The sequence below is a fragment of the Penaeus monodon genome, chromosome 4 (genome assembly GCF_015228065.2).
Source record: "Penaeus monodon isolate SGIC_2016 chromosome 4, NSTDA_Pmon_1, whole genome shotgun sequence".
In the NCBI taxonomy this organism is placed as follows: Eukaryota; Metazoa; Arthropoda; class Malacostraca; order Decapoda; family Penaeidae; genus Penaeus; species Penaeus monodon.
The window spans coordinates 44,097,458-44,113,884 of NC_051389.1; the positions used below are offsets into that span (position 1 = coordinate 44,097,458).

Sequence of the window (16,427 nt, forward strand, 5' to 3'; positions counted from 1 at the left end):
CCCTCTCTCACGCATATGTGTTATTGCAATATTATATATAAACAAGATTCTGAATAATACTTTCAGTGTCTGTTAAACAGAGAAACTGTATACCTCTCTCCTAAAGAGTGTCATGAAGGATAACGTTTTTTTTTTCTCTCTCTCTCTTTTCTTTTCTTTTCTTTTCAACGAGGTGTGTCACGCCGGGAAATATATTAAATACATATCAGTTTGGTAATACAACTTTATTTCACACTCTTTACATTAAAAGCATCAAAATGTTTCTAGAATAAATTCATCTGTACATCCACCCACCCATATGAAACAAAATCTGTAACACCTCAAAAACTGTTCTCCTGTTAGCAAGTTGTCTACAGTATTTTTTTTTTTTTTCTCTTTTGATATTCGGAACTTGTGTCTAATCAAAATAATTTGCCACGTCCTTCCGAACATCACCAGCTGGAAGACCATTCTTATAGCATTTATGAAGTAATGACTATACACTGTGGTCTTGGGGTTGAGGGTCTGATGGACAGTAGAACCTACAAGATATCAAGCATTTGTCTAAACCAAGTGTGAAAAGGCAGACATGACGCGTCAGTCGAAAGTTAACTAAGGATTCTTTTTAAACATAATTTCACATTAATTATATAAGAGGCACAAGTGCAAGATAGAAGGGATATACCCAGAGAAATTTTTAGCATATATGAATTTCAATAGTTTTTATTGAAATCATGTCCTCTAATAAGGAAAGGGTTAACGAAAACAATTAGTGTAAGTAAATAATTCCAGAGATAAAGTACGTGGTTCATTTCATACCAGGAATCGATGAAAGGCAAAGTTCCCCGGGTAAACACAGGTATTGGAAGAGCATTAGTAACAGATATTCACTTCATTGCAACTTTTTTTTATATAAAACAAGCAAAATTGCATATTTAAATTCCCGTATGAGCTATATTTTTGTGACAGAATAGTGGAGTGAATGACGCTCAAGAAACAAAATTCATTTCCCTACGAAATTTGACCACAACATCAGACTTTCCGTATCAGAGATCAGATACGATCAGTCATGCCTTAGAATATATAACAAACAACACAGCAGTAATACTGAGACATATAACGCGTCACCTTTGGTTGAAAGTGCAACTGCGTTACTTAGTGAGACATATTCTAACTCGCTACGAAACTAGAATACTGCTCACATATACAACCTCATTTCCTATTTTTCCTAGTAGCATCTCTTCTATGGTGGACTGAAATTTCATCACTGATAACATGAACTTCGGTATCGCAGAGAACACAACGATCACCAGGGGAAACCAGCTAAGCTAATGTTTCACTTAAATGGGTCAGGAAATCTTGAAGTCAACCAATGTTCTGTATAAACCAAAATAAACGGTAGATTTCGTGATATACTTCCAACGTGACTGTCTTTTTTTCTGGAAACATTTGTTTTACGTCACAACATCTAATACATAATAATGAGAATATATGATCTACAAATTTATCTAAAAGCAAACAATAAGCATAGGGAAAATTTAAGTAGCAAGACTAACAACATAATCAAAGAGGCAATCATACTTCAAATACTGCTAATATCCAATTAACAATTCTGTAATAAATCCTTCTAATTTCACCTAATAAACTATCAGCGTGCCATGGACGTTTTATTCTGAAATTTTGCTGAAAATTGCTAAATTGTCAAAAAAAATAGGATAAGACTATGTCGCAAATTGTAATTAATCCAATTTCAAACTCCATGGATATCATCTTGTGCTGCATGGCATATGCTATATGATCATTATTTTCCTTTTAGTGTGGTATGTGATATATTATATATATATATATATATATATATATATATATATATTATATATATATATATATATATATATATATATATATTTAATATGTTTATACATATTGGTTCATATGCGTTGAAAAATACACACGAATTAACAATTTTATCTTCTACATGTTCCGCTCACACTATGAAATACAGTCGAGTCATTCATGTAACAACTGCGTGTCTTCCCAGTGCTGCCAGATTCGTCCTGGTCGGGTCGTGTGGCGTGAGACAGTCTACTTTTTCGTGATGGACTGTTTGCGTTCCTTCTCGAGCTGTTTCTTGAGGTCTAGTTCCAGTTGCTTGACTCTTGCTCTCGTCATCTCCACTCCTTCCTCGCAACACTCCTTGTAGAACGGGAAGTTCTCCTGGACAAACATAGGGGCATACATGAAGAGTCTATGTGTTGTCTTGGAAAGCACACACGCACATACACATACACACTCAAGTAAACCAAAAGTATGTACGCATAACGTCATTACATATTTCATAGGTATAAAAAACTCTCGTCATTATTTGTAATATTCGTTAGGAGCTTAGTTTTTTATATTTATTGGAACTCACGATTAGTTACATATAACTGTGGTGGATTTGTGTGTGTGAGTGCGTGGGTGGACAAGCGTGTGTGTGTGTGTGTGCGCGTGTGTGTGTCCTACTGTGTGCGTGTGTGTATCCTTATGTGTCCGTGTGTGTGCCCTTATGTGTGCGTATGTGTATGTGTGTGTACGTGTCTGTCTATCTATGCGTCTATGCGCATAACTCACCTTCATCCTTTGGGTCCACCTGAGGACTTCGCCGTAGCACTTGTAGGAGTAGTCCATGGCGTCCAGCTCAGTGATGGACGCCAAGACGGAGATGTCAGCGATGGTATACTTCTCGCCGCACAGGTAAGGGACGCCGCCCGTCTCCAGGAAGGTGTCCAGGTAGTCCAAGCTGGTCTTCAACAGGTTCTCCTTGTCGGGGTCTGGAGGTAATCCCTGGTGCATTTTGGGAGCCTGGAAGAGGGTTTCTCTTCATTAAACTGCTCTGGCAAGGACGTGCAATTATGATGAAATATTATGCTGTAGAATTCATTTACTTATCTACGTATCTGTCTGTTTAGTCATATATACTGTGTATGTAGTACACACACATGGAAAAATAAGAATGCTATATATTTTGAAAATTACTTTCAACTGTTACATTCCTAGGTATTCCAAATGACATATATGCACAAACACATATTATAAACACAGGTTTATAATTGTAGTGAACGAGTCAGTAAATATTTCTTTTCGGTAAACTAATTCTTTATCAGACATTCAACGAATTCCATGCAATGTGTCCCTCTAAAGTAATATCGTATTGGAATTTTGTGTTCTATCGCTTTTAACATTTCAACAGACTTTTTATCACAACTTAACGTGAAATCACAAAAGGTTAAACTGATTTAACCCACAGTGAAAATTCTATTATACAAGAAAAAAAAAAAAATAATTCTAGAGCAAAAGACTTATCAGTCAAAAACAAAAGAATGAAAGAGAAAGAAAGGGAATGAAAAGGAAAAAATGAAAGGAAAAGCAAAGGGAAATAAGATAGAAAAAAGAAGAGGTTAACGAATAAGAAATCAAGAAAGAGTGGGAAAAATGAAGAAAGAGAAGTATAGAAACAGAAAGAGGAAAACGGAAGGAAGAAAACAAAAAAAGGAAGAAAATAAGAGAGAGAAAAGGAAAGAAAGAAAGGAAAAAAGAAAAGATGAAAAAGGGAAAGGGAAGAAAGAAACGAAAAAGAAAGAGAGAGAGAGAAAACAGCGGCACTCACGAAGTACTCCTTGATGGCGTGGTACAGCGTCCCCATGTCGAAGAAAAGCATCCGATCCACCCGTGCTCTCTCCTCCGGGTCGGTTGGATACAAGTACTGTGTCTCCTCCGTGACGTATTTGTTCATGACATACATCATGATGGCGCGGCTGTCGGCAAAATATGGCATAATTAATTTGACTGCAAGGAAAAGATATGGAATGGAAGCATAGAGATCAAAACGTTACAAATAACAGTGACAGAAAAATGCTGGATGGTGATGAAGAAAACGCGATCATGACTGTAATGAAATAGACGGGTAATGATATTATAAATAGCAAGGAAATGCAGTGGAGGGAATAATAGCAGTGAAAATATGAAAGATCCAACATTTCTGATAACAGTTAAAGTAAAATGCTATGGTGATAATGAAAACGCGATCTTGTTTGTAATGAAATGCAGGGAGAAAAATAACAATGAAAGCATAAATGGTAACATGGCAGATAACAATAAAAGGGAAAATGATGGATGATAACAAACGGCCATGATTATAGTAATAGAATGGGAGAGAGAATGCTAATATTAAAAGAAAACATAATGAGAACAGCAATGCAGATAATAGGAATATTATGGAAATAGTAAAAGAAAACGGTTACAGTAAACTTCACGGTCCAAGGAAAATGGGTCAGCTCCATTCCGCATTCACTTTCGGTGGAGATTTCGATGTAGGTTAATTTTATCCCCCCCTCCTCTCTCTCTCTCTCTCTCTCGCTCTCTCTCTCTCTCTCTCTCTCTCTCTCTCTCTCCTCTCTCTCTCTCTCTCTCTCTCTCTCTCTCTCTCTCTCTCTCTCTCTCTCTCTCTCTCTCTCTCTCTCTCTCTCACTGTTATTAATTCTTTTAGTTCAGCATATATTAACGCTTTCCGTTGCGGACTTTGTGTAAGGACAGTTTATAATTGCGATTGTATGTAATCATTATTATAACTATTATAATAATAATTATTATTATTATTGTTATTATTATTATTATTATTATTATTATTATTATTATTATTATTATTATTATTATCATCATCATCATCATCATCATCATCATCATCATCATCATCATATCATCAATACTATTATTATCTTTATCATTATTATCATTATCATTAGTAGTAGCAGTAATATTGATATCATCATCATCATTATCATTTTCAACATATTATAATCATCATAATACTCGGAGAAATTTATATGCAAGTTTTGGCTATCAATAGGAGGTAAAGATTTTATTTTCCACGATATAAATGTTAGTGTACAATACTAAACTGAAGATAAAAGCGCATTTATGTCTGAATTTCTCAGCCTCTACACGTTATGCTTGGACGATTTTGATCACAATGGCTTGCCTTTTTTTTTCTTCTTTGTTTTTCATTTATTTTATATTTGTTGGCCAGTGTTTTTTTTCTTTTCTTATTTCTCTTTTCTTTCCAGTTCTATATCTAAAACAAATCTATTTTAAGTCCTTCCTCCTCTTTTTTTTTCCACAGCAACCACTTCCACACCGCATCCACCCGGCAACCCTAATCCCGCTCCATTCATCCACCTCTACCCTCCCTCCACCTCCCCCTCCCACCGACGTCTCACGCCCCTCTTCCCAGCAGGTAACCCCGCCTCCTCCGCTCCTCAGTCGGCCCTCCCTTCCCTCTCCCTCCCTCCTCCCCCCACTCCCTGCTCTCACGATCCCCCGGCCGGCGTGCTCATTTCGCCTCTATGCTAATTACCTCATTAATTATTCATTCCGCCATAAGTTCCCGTCCGAAGTGCGAGCGGCCGCCCAGGTGGGCCCCGCCGCGCCGTCGGAGGGGCTGGCGGGGCGAGGCAGTGGCGAAGGTGTGATGACCTGTTGCGAACCCTGGCAAACGGCGCTCTTCATCGTGTGACGTCAGAGAGTGCGAACGCAACGTCGCCTCAATGGACTAGACTAATCGACTGTCCGAATTTATTCCCGCTGCCTAACCTGATTACGGTTGGCTTCTTTCCTAAATGTAGTTCGAAGGAGAAAGAGAGAGAGAGAGAAAGAGAGAGAGAGAGAGAGAGAGAGAGAGAGAGAGAGAGAGAGAGAGAGAGAGAGAGAGAGAGAGAGAGAGAGAGAGAGAGAGAGAGAGAGAGAGAGAGAGAGAGAGAGGGAGAGAGAGAGAGAGATAAAGGGAGTGAGACAGACAGACCACAAAATGCAAAACAACAAATGTTTCCTGTTAACACACAACCGGGACACAACGAACCACAAACAACCAACACGCAGCAGAAGAAACACCCACATGTCACAGCGTTTAAAGGAACACAAATTCTCATGCAAACACGATGACCACGAACGAAAAATTCTCAAATGACACGTTGCCGACTGGCGGTCACCTCTTACCGCAGCGCTGCCAGCTGGACGTGTCATGAACCTTGGATACAGAAACGTGTATTTGTATTCGACACAGAGACAAACGCGTTCCAATACTGCCTGATAACTCGGCCGCTCCACTTCATCTTCTTTGGAATTTGCCATCCAGGGGACACGTGGCCTATGATCGCCTATTGTCCTTTAATGGTCACATTAGATTGATTTGTTGATAGAACATATAATGGGCAGTAACCTTATTTTGATTTAAATTACGGTTTTCTCTTTTGCATTCAAAACAACACATGAATAAAAAAAATCTGAACCTTAAGTATTTAACATTTATATGTTCATATTTTTGTTGATTTTTGTTTTTTATTCTTAATATGTCACACATTTACTTTTCACAAGTTAACGATCCCATGAGACATGTTGTATGCTCTGCATTACATTGATTCCCTACTAACATGTCATCTATCCTTTTTAATATTTTTCTTTACTTTCTGGCTTTTGACTTGTCTGTTCTGAATCACATGGAACTTGTTGCGGGAAAACAGTAGGGGAGGGGGAGATAAAGAGACTCGTCTCCGTTTTCTCGATTTAGTACCAAGCAGGAAAGTGTCCCGCCACGAGTAACAACGGTATTACGATAAACAACCAAGGAAAGAACGTGATGAATAGAAAACAAAAATGTTTGGCCTTAAAAAAAAAGTGCACAACACCTTCCAAATTGGGAGAAAATAAGGGCAAAATGTAAAAACAAGAGGTGAAATAGAGAGAAAAAAATGTGCATCAAAAGAATATTTCAAAAAGTATGGGTACAGCTGCTTCAAAATATCCAGGCCTTTCAAAAAAATCCACACACATCAAGTCCTCGTTGTTTACTGTCCCAGGAAATCTATCTCTTTCTCTCTACTGCCGTCCTTCACATAAAATATCCGGCAGCAAAGCAGAAAAAGACAGATCCACAGGCAGACTGCGATGAAGGAGGTTCCATGGTGTGATGAAGGAGGTTCCATGGTGTGATGAAGGGCTTAGTCGATGGTTCTTTTTTCTACTTGCAGATTCGTTTTCCGTTTGTTTGCTTTTTCAGAAGACTTTCGTTTTACTTTTCCAGAGACCTCATGTGAACTTGGAAAGTGCTACTGGTAAAAGAATATAGACAGTTACCTGTCTTTGCTGCTCTTTTTGTTAGAAAGATTAAAATGAAAAATACAGACTTGCAGGCACATATACTGATCACTTGAACATTCTGACAAACACCCGACGACGTATACATATGATCATCTTTCCCCTTAAGCACACAGAAGAAAAATAAAGCATAGCCTTTAATAAGAATGATGTAATGAAACATAATAACGAACAAGTGAATCACACAAGTAGATGCTCCAGCAACCACTCGTAGACCACCTATCACCACCGGGAACCATGTCACTTGAGGCGAAAATCCTAAAGACTGTTACGAAGCAACCGACCATACCGCTCGCCGTTTTGTCTTTCACATGATCAATGTCCACCTGTCATCTTGCTGGACATTAATCACGGCTACAGGTCCAGCATCTCCATAATCTACCCCGGTATCCCGTCCGTTGCACTGAATATAGAAATTAGGGAGATAATTACTTCCCTAATACCTATCTCCAGCTACACATATTCGTCACACACGGCTTGGTGTGTGATCGTGTAGTTAGCCTCATTTCGTATTTTGATGATGGTTTCCTATTACCAATTAGAAGACCCAACGCTGTTAGGACTAAGACTGATGACTTCGATTCCACATTCTTAAGTGGCTTTCCAAGTCGGTAAAGCACCAGACCAAGTGGGTTGCTTCCATTTATGGGTATATACGAAGAAAGGACAAAGGGAAAAAAAGATGTCCTAAAGAAATGGCCAAGCTATAAGAAAGACCATATCTTCCAGCTTTCCATGATCAAGGTAGGTAGAGAGAGAGAGAGAGAGAGAGAGAGAGAGAGAGAGAGAGAGAGAGAGAGAGAGAGAGAGAGAGAGAGAGAGAGAGAGAGAGAGAGAGAGAGAGGAAAAAGAAAAGAAAAGAGCGCAGCGCCACCAGCCCGACGCCGGTTCAGGTTGGGCCGCGTCCGCCCTCCTCCGGCGCCGCGCTCGAAATAATTAAGCGGCCCTGATGGCTCGCCCGCGGCCATATGGATTGACTTTCATGAAAATTCATACCTGGAGTCGTGCGGGTATCGTACATTCGCCCGTAAATTGACCCTTATTTTCGCCCATTAGCATTTTCGACGACGCGGTTGCCTGGAAAGGTCGAAGCTTCTTGACCTCGGAGCGAAAGCGATGGAAAGAGGGTCAAGAAGAGTCGCAAGGAGAGGGAGAAAAGGGAGAATAAACGCAAGAAATGGGGACTCACTAAAAAAGGGGGAGAGATGTATTACACGCAGGAAGAGAATAAGACAACGGTAAAAGAAGTGGTCAGGGAAATAAGAAAAAAGGAAAAAAAATATGCTTACAGATGAGAAAAAGGGGGAAGTGAGAGGGTGGTGAAACAAGGACAGAGAAGAGAAAGGAAGACGAAACAAGAAAGGGAGAAAGGTTAAGAGGTACACACACAAGAGGTGTCAAAAAAAGATGGAGAGGGCGCCGTCAATAACTCATTTCTCATCCATCCTTTCCCCGACGTCGAAATTTTAAGACCTTTGACCTCCTGTCCCTCCCACCTAGCCGCAGGTAGGCCTAGGAGGGCCAGAGAGAGAAGGCGCCGGGAGGGGGAGGAGGAGGGGGAGAGGGCTATCAGTCACGACGGCGAGAGAGGTCGTGAGAGCGGGTCGGGCGGAGGAGGCCTGGGGTGGAAGTGGGTGTGTGAAAGGGGGGGGGGGCGGTGAAGTGTTTGTGGTGGGGCGGAGCTGCGTCGTAATGACAGACAGACAGATAGTGAGGATAATAAACAGATCGGTGAAATAAAATCAGAGTAATCTAATGCTCGAGATGACATAATATTAAGAAAATACAATCGAAAAACATTCTAAAAATTAAACGTCGGTCGCTGCCGGTTTGCCGTCTCGCTCTATTCACCAACCAGCGGTTGTACAGTATTATGCTCAAGACCTAAAACAATCTCGCCCTCTTTGTTTCCTGAAACAAAACTAGACACGGGTGGCCGGGTTTTCTAACAGAAGTCAAGTCAGTCATAAAAGGGCGTCGCAGCGGAGCGCAGCGCCGGCAGAGCGGCCCCGCGACCGGCAGCCCTCCCGGCCGCCGCCGCTCTCCCGCGGTCTCGCCACGGCGCGACGGTGCCACATTCCTCCGGCGTGTCGCGGGGGTCGACCGCCTCGGCAAGGTCTCGCCGAAGGACTCGCCGCTATATAATGCATTCTACCAGTTCGCCGGAATGCTGGTCCTTCGTCATCTCATGTAGGGCCCCGGGGGCTGGGCCCGTTAATCACTGGGTCTCGTTATGTCCCTTGTGCATATACATACACACGTGTGTGTATGTGTGTGTGTGTGTGTGTGTGAGTATATGTTTGTGTGTGTGTGAGAGAGAGAGAGAGAGAGAGAGAGAGAGAGAGAGAGAGAGAGAGAGAGGCATTTATATAACATTATAAGTTCTTTCGTGGTATTATTCCTGTCACAGCTGTAACATTTTGGAAAGAGATCAGCGGTGCATTTCCCTGCTAACGCGACCGTTCACGCGTTGAGCGGATAACTCCTTCCTCACCTACCAGCGGCGGCGTTCGAGCCCTCCGTCGCTTGCCGCTGCAAAGTCGTGGGAAGGTATCGTGGGAACTCGACGAAGTGACCTGCAACCTCGGTCCCTTCTCAGACCTGCCGGGCGAGGGGCGGGGCGGCGACCTGCTCACGACACGGCCTTCCCCCCCTCCCCCTTTCTTTGCACACACACACACACACACACACACACACACACACACACACACACACACACACACACACACACACACACACACACACACACACACACACACACACACACACACACACACACGCAGAAACACAAGTAATCTAATAGACAGATACACTGATCTTCACATTTCTGGTGATATTCTCCCTCTTCCCTTTCTCTTCCCCTTCATCTCTTCCCTCCCTTCGCCTTTCCTTTCCTTCTCTCCGAAACCTGGCTTTTGAACTCACAAATCAGCAACGAACTCCGCGCCGCACCTTGGCATTGTAGCTTTAAGTTACAGGTGTAAGTGACGTTACGCATGAGAAATCAGGTTAGGGCTATTGGGTGTAACGCTTTCAGATATCTCCTTTGTTAATTAAATAACTGGATGCGTGTGTGTTCGTGTGTGTGTGTGTGTGTGTGTGTGTGTGTGTGTGTGTGTGTGTGTGTGTGTGTGTGTGTGTGTGTGTGTGTGTGTGTGTGTGTGTGTGTGTGTGTGTGTGTGATGTGAGTGAGTGAGTGAGTGAGTGAGTGAGTGAGTGAGTGAGTGAGTGAGTGAGTGAGTGAGTGAGTGAGTGAGTGAGTGAGTGAGTGAATGAGTGTCTGCGTGTGTGTCTATTTGCGTGTGTACGTGTGTATGTTTGTATGTATGTGTTTATGACCGCTCCTTTGTCTGCGCGCTTGAGAATCCGTTCACGTGAAAATGTGTGTACCCGCTCCTGGCGCTTGTGTGGCCGCACGTCAGGAGGCGGAGGCAACCAAGAAGCAACCAACCGCCTGGGTCGCCTTTCGGGTTGTTGCGGCTGCGACCTGGACGAGGCTCTCTTCCTCTCGGTGAGTCGTGCCTACGACTCACCGAGCCGTACGAGACTCCTTGCAAGAACACAAAGACGCTACGTGAGGAAGGGCACAGGAAGGTGAGACGCGCCCTCGGGGTGAGGACGACACCGCACTCGAGAAAATTCCGGACAGCGAACATCCCGAGAGGCCACGCGGTCGGGCGGCTTGCGGGACGGAACGTAGAGCCGATCGAATGCGAGGCAGAAGAAGTATGCGATGGGCAGCAGCAGGAAGCAAATGAAGGGAATTCCGATGGTATGTACTCTGGCATCGTCGGGGGGAAAGGGGGGTGGAGGTGGCGGGTTAGGGGAGGGGAGGGGGGGGGTGAACGACTCGGGGAAAGGTAACAAAAGGGAATAACAATCATCTTTCATCCAAGTTTTAATACTGAGAACTGATGGTGATAAACGTTTAGATTCTTTGAGGGCGAGGAGGGTTGGCAGGATCAGTAAAATAATCAACCATCTTTGGGGTAATGAAAAGAGAGAGAGAGGGGAGGGGAGGGGGAGGGGAACGGAGGAAGAAAGGGAGAAAGAAAGAGGGATGGTGAAATGAATAAACGAATAAACTAACAAAGAAACGAAATAAAGAAAGGGAGGGTGATAGAAATAAGGAAATAAAGAGAGGGAAAAAGACAGAAGAAACAAGGGAGAGAGATGATTTGAAGATATGGAGGAAAAAGAAGATAGAAAAAAAAACAATAAAAAGCAAGGGAGAGAGAGCATTTGAAGATATGGAGGAAAAAGAAGGACCAGCATCTTGCGCGTGAAACGGACGCCGTCGAACCTGCTTAAGGGCCAAGCTTGCCCGCGCTTTGGTTGTCGTCCTTGGGGAATGTCCGGCACCCTCCCGGACGGCCGGGCGGCTCGCTTCCACCCAAACGTACCCTGGACACGCTAAAAGGACCGGGTGCTGGTCCAGGTCCATGTACCACAAAGTACATCTCGGGACTCTATCCGAACAAAGGGATCGACCCGCTTCTCGGGCCGAGCGCACGGAGGCGGAGTTCAGTGTCAGGAATTTGTAACTCGCTACAAGAGGCTCGGGAAAAGCCTTTCTGCACGCACTGAATATTCGACCGAGCTTGTGACTCCCACCTACACGCTGTTTTCCCCGATTCCCCATAGCCTTCGATTCGGTCAGAGAGCCAATCTAGCTGCGGGGTCGTTTATCGCGCGAGGGATCGGAGGTCTCGCCATGACTCCGCTGCTCGTGGGTCGTGTGAGCCCGCCCATCCGCCCGCTTATCGCAGCAATTCGTGCATACGGTGATCTTGATGGCCGGGCTGCTCCGGTGCCCGCCGGCCCTACAGCGTCGCCGCGACTGGGGAGAGGGAGAGGCGCTCGTAAGGACCAAGGAAGACGGACTTATTGCTCACTCACACGCGCCACGCAGACACCTCCTTTGCGCGAGGTTCCCCTTTTTCTTTCTTTCTCCTTATTTCGGTCTCTTTATCCGCCGGCCGATGTGGGGGAGAATGAAACGCGTTGCCGAAAAGGCAGGAGGCCCCAAGCGTTAGTAGGCGACGGCGTGGAGGAAAGAAAAGCGAGACCGACAGAAGGAAGTGAATTGTGGCGAGCGTGAGAGCATACACAACGCCTCAGGAACACAGGTGGTTGCGGTTGACTTAAGGGCCTGTGGAAGGGAATGATTCCGAGTGCAACGGCGGGGAATCAGCGGATGCTATTGAAGCTGATTGTAGAGATGGCTTAGGGGGAGGTCCCGGTGATGGTGGAAGAGCGAAGAGGTGGAGGTGAGGAAGGGGGAGGAGAGAGGGAGGGAACGAAGGAGGGGGGTGGGAGGTCGTGAACCCGGACGTGGGCCTGCTAGCGCCGTCTCCTCCTCCTCCTCCTCCTCCTCCTCCTCCTCTGCCACCACCTTCACTACAACCACTCCCCCATTTTTTCACCCTTCGTTTTTGACTACTCAGGAAGTTAGAAATATATATTTGGTGATTTCTTTCTACCTTTTTTCCCCTCATCTAGCCTCACTTTCGGTTCCCACCTCATGCTTCCCAACGCGCATATCCTCTGTTCCCTACCAGTCTGCCATTGTCATCTTAACACACGCTAGAGTATCTTTATCCTCGCAACAAGCGCCTGTTCACCGCCGCACCTAAACTTATCCTTTCATCTCCTCTCTTGTTTCACATGAAGAGCCTTTCTATCCAAACAACCAATGCTGTTTTCCTCCTCCTCGTCCTCCTCCTCCTCCTTCTCCTCCTCCAGCTTCTCCTCCTCCTCTTCCTTCTCCTGCTTCGTCTCCTCATCCAGATTTTCCTGCTTCTCCCTTTTTCCTCTTTTTTCTTTTTCTTCTTCTCCTTCTTCTTCTACTTCCCCTATTCCTTTTCCTTCTTCTTATAATATTATTATCATTATCATTATTATTATTATCCTCCCCTCCTCCTCCTCCTCCTCCCCTCCTCCTCCTCCTCCTCCTCCTCCTCCTCCTCCTCCTCCTCCTCCTTCTCCTCCTTTCCATCCTCTTCCTTTTCATCTTCCTCCTTATTATCATTATTATTATTATTATTATTATTATTATTATTATTATTATTATTATTATTATTATTATTATTATTATTATTATCCTCCTCTCTCCCTCCTCCTCCTCCTCTTCTTCCTCCTCCTCTCCTCCTCCTCCTCCTCCTCCTCCTCCTCCTCCTCCTCCTCCTCCTCCTCCTCCTCCTCCTCCTCCTCCTCCTCCATCCTTCGCCGCGCCCTCTCTTCCCTTGTTTCATATTCATGCCACACTGACATGAGTTGTAGTCTCCCTCCAGGCAAGGGTCAACCATGTGTAGCATGAATAGGGCGGATTCTCAAAAAGACTGCTGAACTGAACAACGAATACTCGGTTTCTTTACAATTCGAAACCTGATGAAAAAGTCTCGGGCATTTTCGAAACCTTGACTGAAATCACAAAATGGTTTCACTAAGCTTCACTCTGCATATCTATTACGTTCCCAAAGCGCTGAGAGAACCCAGCAATCAAAATCACATTCATAATAAAACGGAAACCACTCACAGGCACGCAAATAAATCAGTGTAAAATCCTGTTTGACTGTGATATCAGAGCTTCTATCCGGAAGTCTGAAAAAGAAAGCCGAGTCTGGTTTGTGTCACTGAAAATCCGATCCCCCATGAAAGGCCAAGTGCCCTCCATCTTAGCCTCATGACCCCTGTGTTCAGTGGCGCCTCTGGAACTTGTCACTGCGCTGTGTCTCTCTGGTGTATCTCACTGGTCACCGATAAATATACCCACGTGAGTCCGAACTTCTTTACATTAGGTGTGACGGAGTTGCCTTTGGTTTCTTTGGTGAATGCCGACCTCTTACTAATTGCATTCTATTACCACGCCGCCGAAGAGAATGAGGTGCTGATGTTATATATCGTGGTCAGAACCGAATTCAATTCTATACCATTATCTATGATGTCTGCGTCATAACCCAGTCTTGCGGATGGGTCTAATTCTTTCCCATGATCCTAATCCTTGCCACACTCTCGCCGCCCTCGGCCCCAGGGTTCGTAAAGTCATCATAACTCCGCCCAATCAACCGCCCTCATCTACCCGAGGCTCCGGCCACACGATCGCCCGAGGGCCCTCGCTCGGCCTACGCCTAAAAGCGCCTACATCATCGCACCTCCGCCCTGGCCAGGCCCTAAGTGTACCTGTCAAGTCCGTGGTTGTAGCGTAGAGGTACCTGCTCATCTGGCCTCATGCTGAGTTTCACTTGACTGAATATGAAAGTGCAGGTTCTTTTCCTCAGGATTAGGCCTAAACACCGGTTAGGACTTATTTCAGACGTTCCATTAAGCTTGATAAAGCGATGTTTTAACCCTTGTAAAAGATCAGAACAAAGTGAAAGAAAGGACATCTAAGGAAAATTCAGTATCAAATTGTGCGAGATAATAAGGATAGGACAGGAAAAGCCAGACATTTTGAAGGATCGTCATTAGGATATTCCCTAGGGGCTAATGCGCTGTGTGTTTCGGGGACTCGGCTGTAAGGGGAAAGGAGGCGGGGAACAGAAATACTAACTGCGTGACACCCGACAAACAAACAAAATCGCAGACCTCTTTAATGACCTGTCTTCAGTATCATACAAATTACACACATGCATCCCTGTTCTACTCCTTGCCGCTTGCTTCGAGCAGTGTTTAATGGCCATGAGCACCTCATTTACCGCGGCGGGCCTTGCCTTCCCTTCGTTACCGCGCCCGGCTTGCTTACGTGCGAAACCCCTTGTTGCCGGCCCGTGCTTGCCCGAGTCGGCTGCACCTACAACGTTCTCACATGCGCATCACGTACTGCGCAACGACCACGTCCCGGATGGAGTGACGGAGTTATCGTTACGTCATGGCGCATCTTGTTATGAATAGTGAATGAAAAGGTAAAAGACTTGAACTCTGTCCTCTTGCCGGAAAGGATTTCGTTATCCCAACCCACGGAATGAATCTCTCTGTCGTTAAAACCCCTTCTTGTTTCAGTGTTCGTCTGCAGTATAGTGGCTCGCAGGCGGTATTCATGCAAGGATGCTCTGCGACACGTGCATGGCTTGGAATGTTAGAATTTGATATTGTTAAGACATTACTCCTGTGCATGCTTACAAATGCTATGATTGCGTCGGCAAAATAGATTTGCCCATTCAGATATATGTGGCAATTTAAAGCAGTTTATGCTTCTTTTATGCGTGCTTACTTTATTTAAACATTGCAGTATGCAATATGCTTTGCAATCTTGCTAAGGATTTAAACGGAAACTGAAACATATATATACACAACACAATTCAAACACACACGACACGCGCCCTACACTAGTCTTATTATAAGTATTTCCTTGTCTCTCGCCCTCTCACAATTCAAAGAATGGACCAGCCGGAAGTCCTGTAAGAGCCGATGAAAAACACGCAATCAGCCCATCGCCGCCCACTCCCACAGAGCGACATCATCTGAGACATCTCTCCCCTCAGAATTATTTCACCTGGGACATTACCTTTCTAGAAATGACATCATCCGAGACATCACTTCCCGTTGGACGTCACCTAAAGCATGACTTCCAGAAACATCACCACCCGAGAACATCATCTGAGACTTCACCCCCTGAGAACATCACCTTAGACTTCACCCCCTGAGAACATCACCTTACACATCAGCCCCTGAGAACGACATCTCCGCCCACAGCACCCCGCATCTCCTCGCACGCCCTGCAGCAGGAATGGTAAATATTTGCCCTGGGCCGCCTCTCCCGATCCGTCTTCCCGTGTAAGATGCCCGGGGAAGATACGTGGGTATGTGGCGTGTCCGCTTTTCGGTGCCCTTGCTTGGGTGGGTATGCGGCGTGTCCGTTGTGCGGTGCCCCTGCTTGGGTGGTTCGTCTCTCCGACCTGTTCTTTATGGTGGTGGTCCGTTCCGTTAGTTATGGTGTTGTTATTGTTTCCCCACAACACGGATATTACGCTAAAAGTAATACCCGTTTCGTTTAACCGCTGTTTTTTGTTCGTTGCGCTGATAGACTTGGCTTTATCATACCTTGGAGGGTTTAATTTTTGCCCCGTCAGTGCATTTTATGACCGTTAATTGTTGGCATTCAATTTGTTCTACGAGTGGAGTTTCTCTCCTGCCGCTGGTGTTTAAGGATCGTGAGTATAAAGGAAAAGATATTGTTGAAAATGTTTAAGCTGACTTCTTCATTTCGATATCCGGAAATTGTTGCTTTATGCCTTATTTCAGTATAAACGATGTTCCCG

The 16,427-nt window shown here is 44.6% G+C and overlaps 1 protein-coding gene across 6 annotated transcripts in view; it reads right to left on the reverse strand.

Moving 5' to 3' along the window:
* Positions 1 to 208: 208 nt before the first annotated feature.
* LOC119572247 (glutathione S-transferase 1-like) overlaps positions 209 to 16,427 on the reverse strand; it is a 259,087-nt gene continuing 242,868 nt past the window's right edge. For all 6 annotated transcript variants that reach the window (XM_037919245.1, XM_037919241.1, XM_037919246.1 and 3 more), the window contains 3 exons: positions 3,626 to 3,773; positions 2,590 to 2,820; positions 209 to 2,193 (listed from right to left, as the gene is read on the reverse strand). In XM_037919245.1, coding sequence (XP_037775173.1) covers positions 2,062 to 2,193; positions 2,590 to 2,820; positions 3,626 to 3,773 — 511 coding nt within the window. In that variant the 3' untranslated portion in view covers positions 209 to 2,061. The remainder of the gene's footprint in view (positions 2,194 to 2,589; positions 2,821 to 3,625; positions 3,774 to 16,427) is intronic.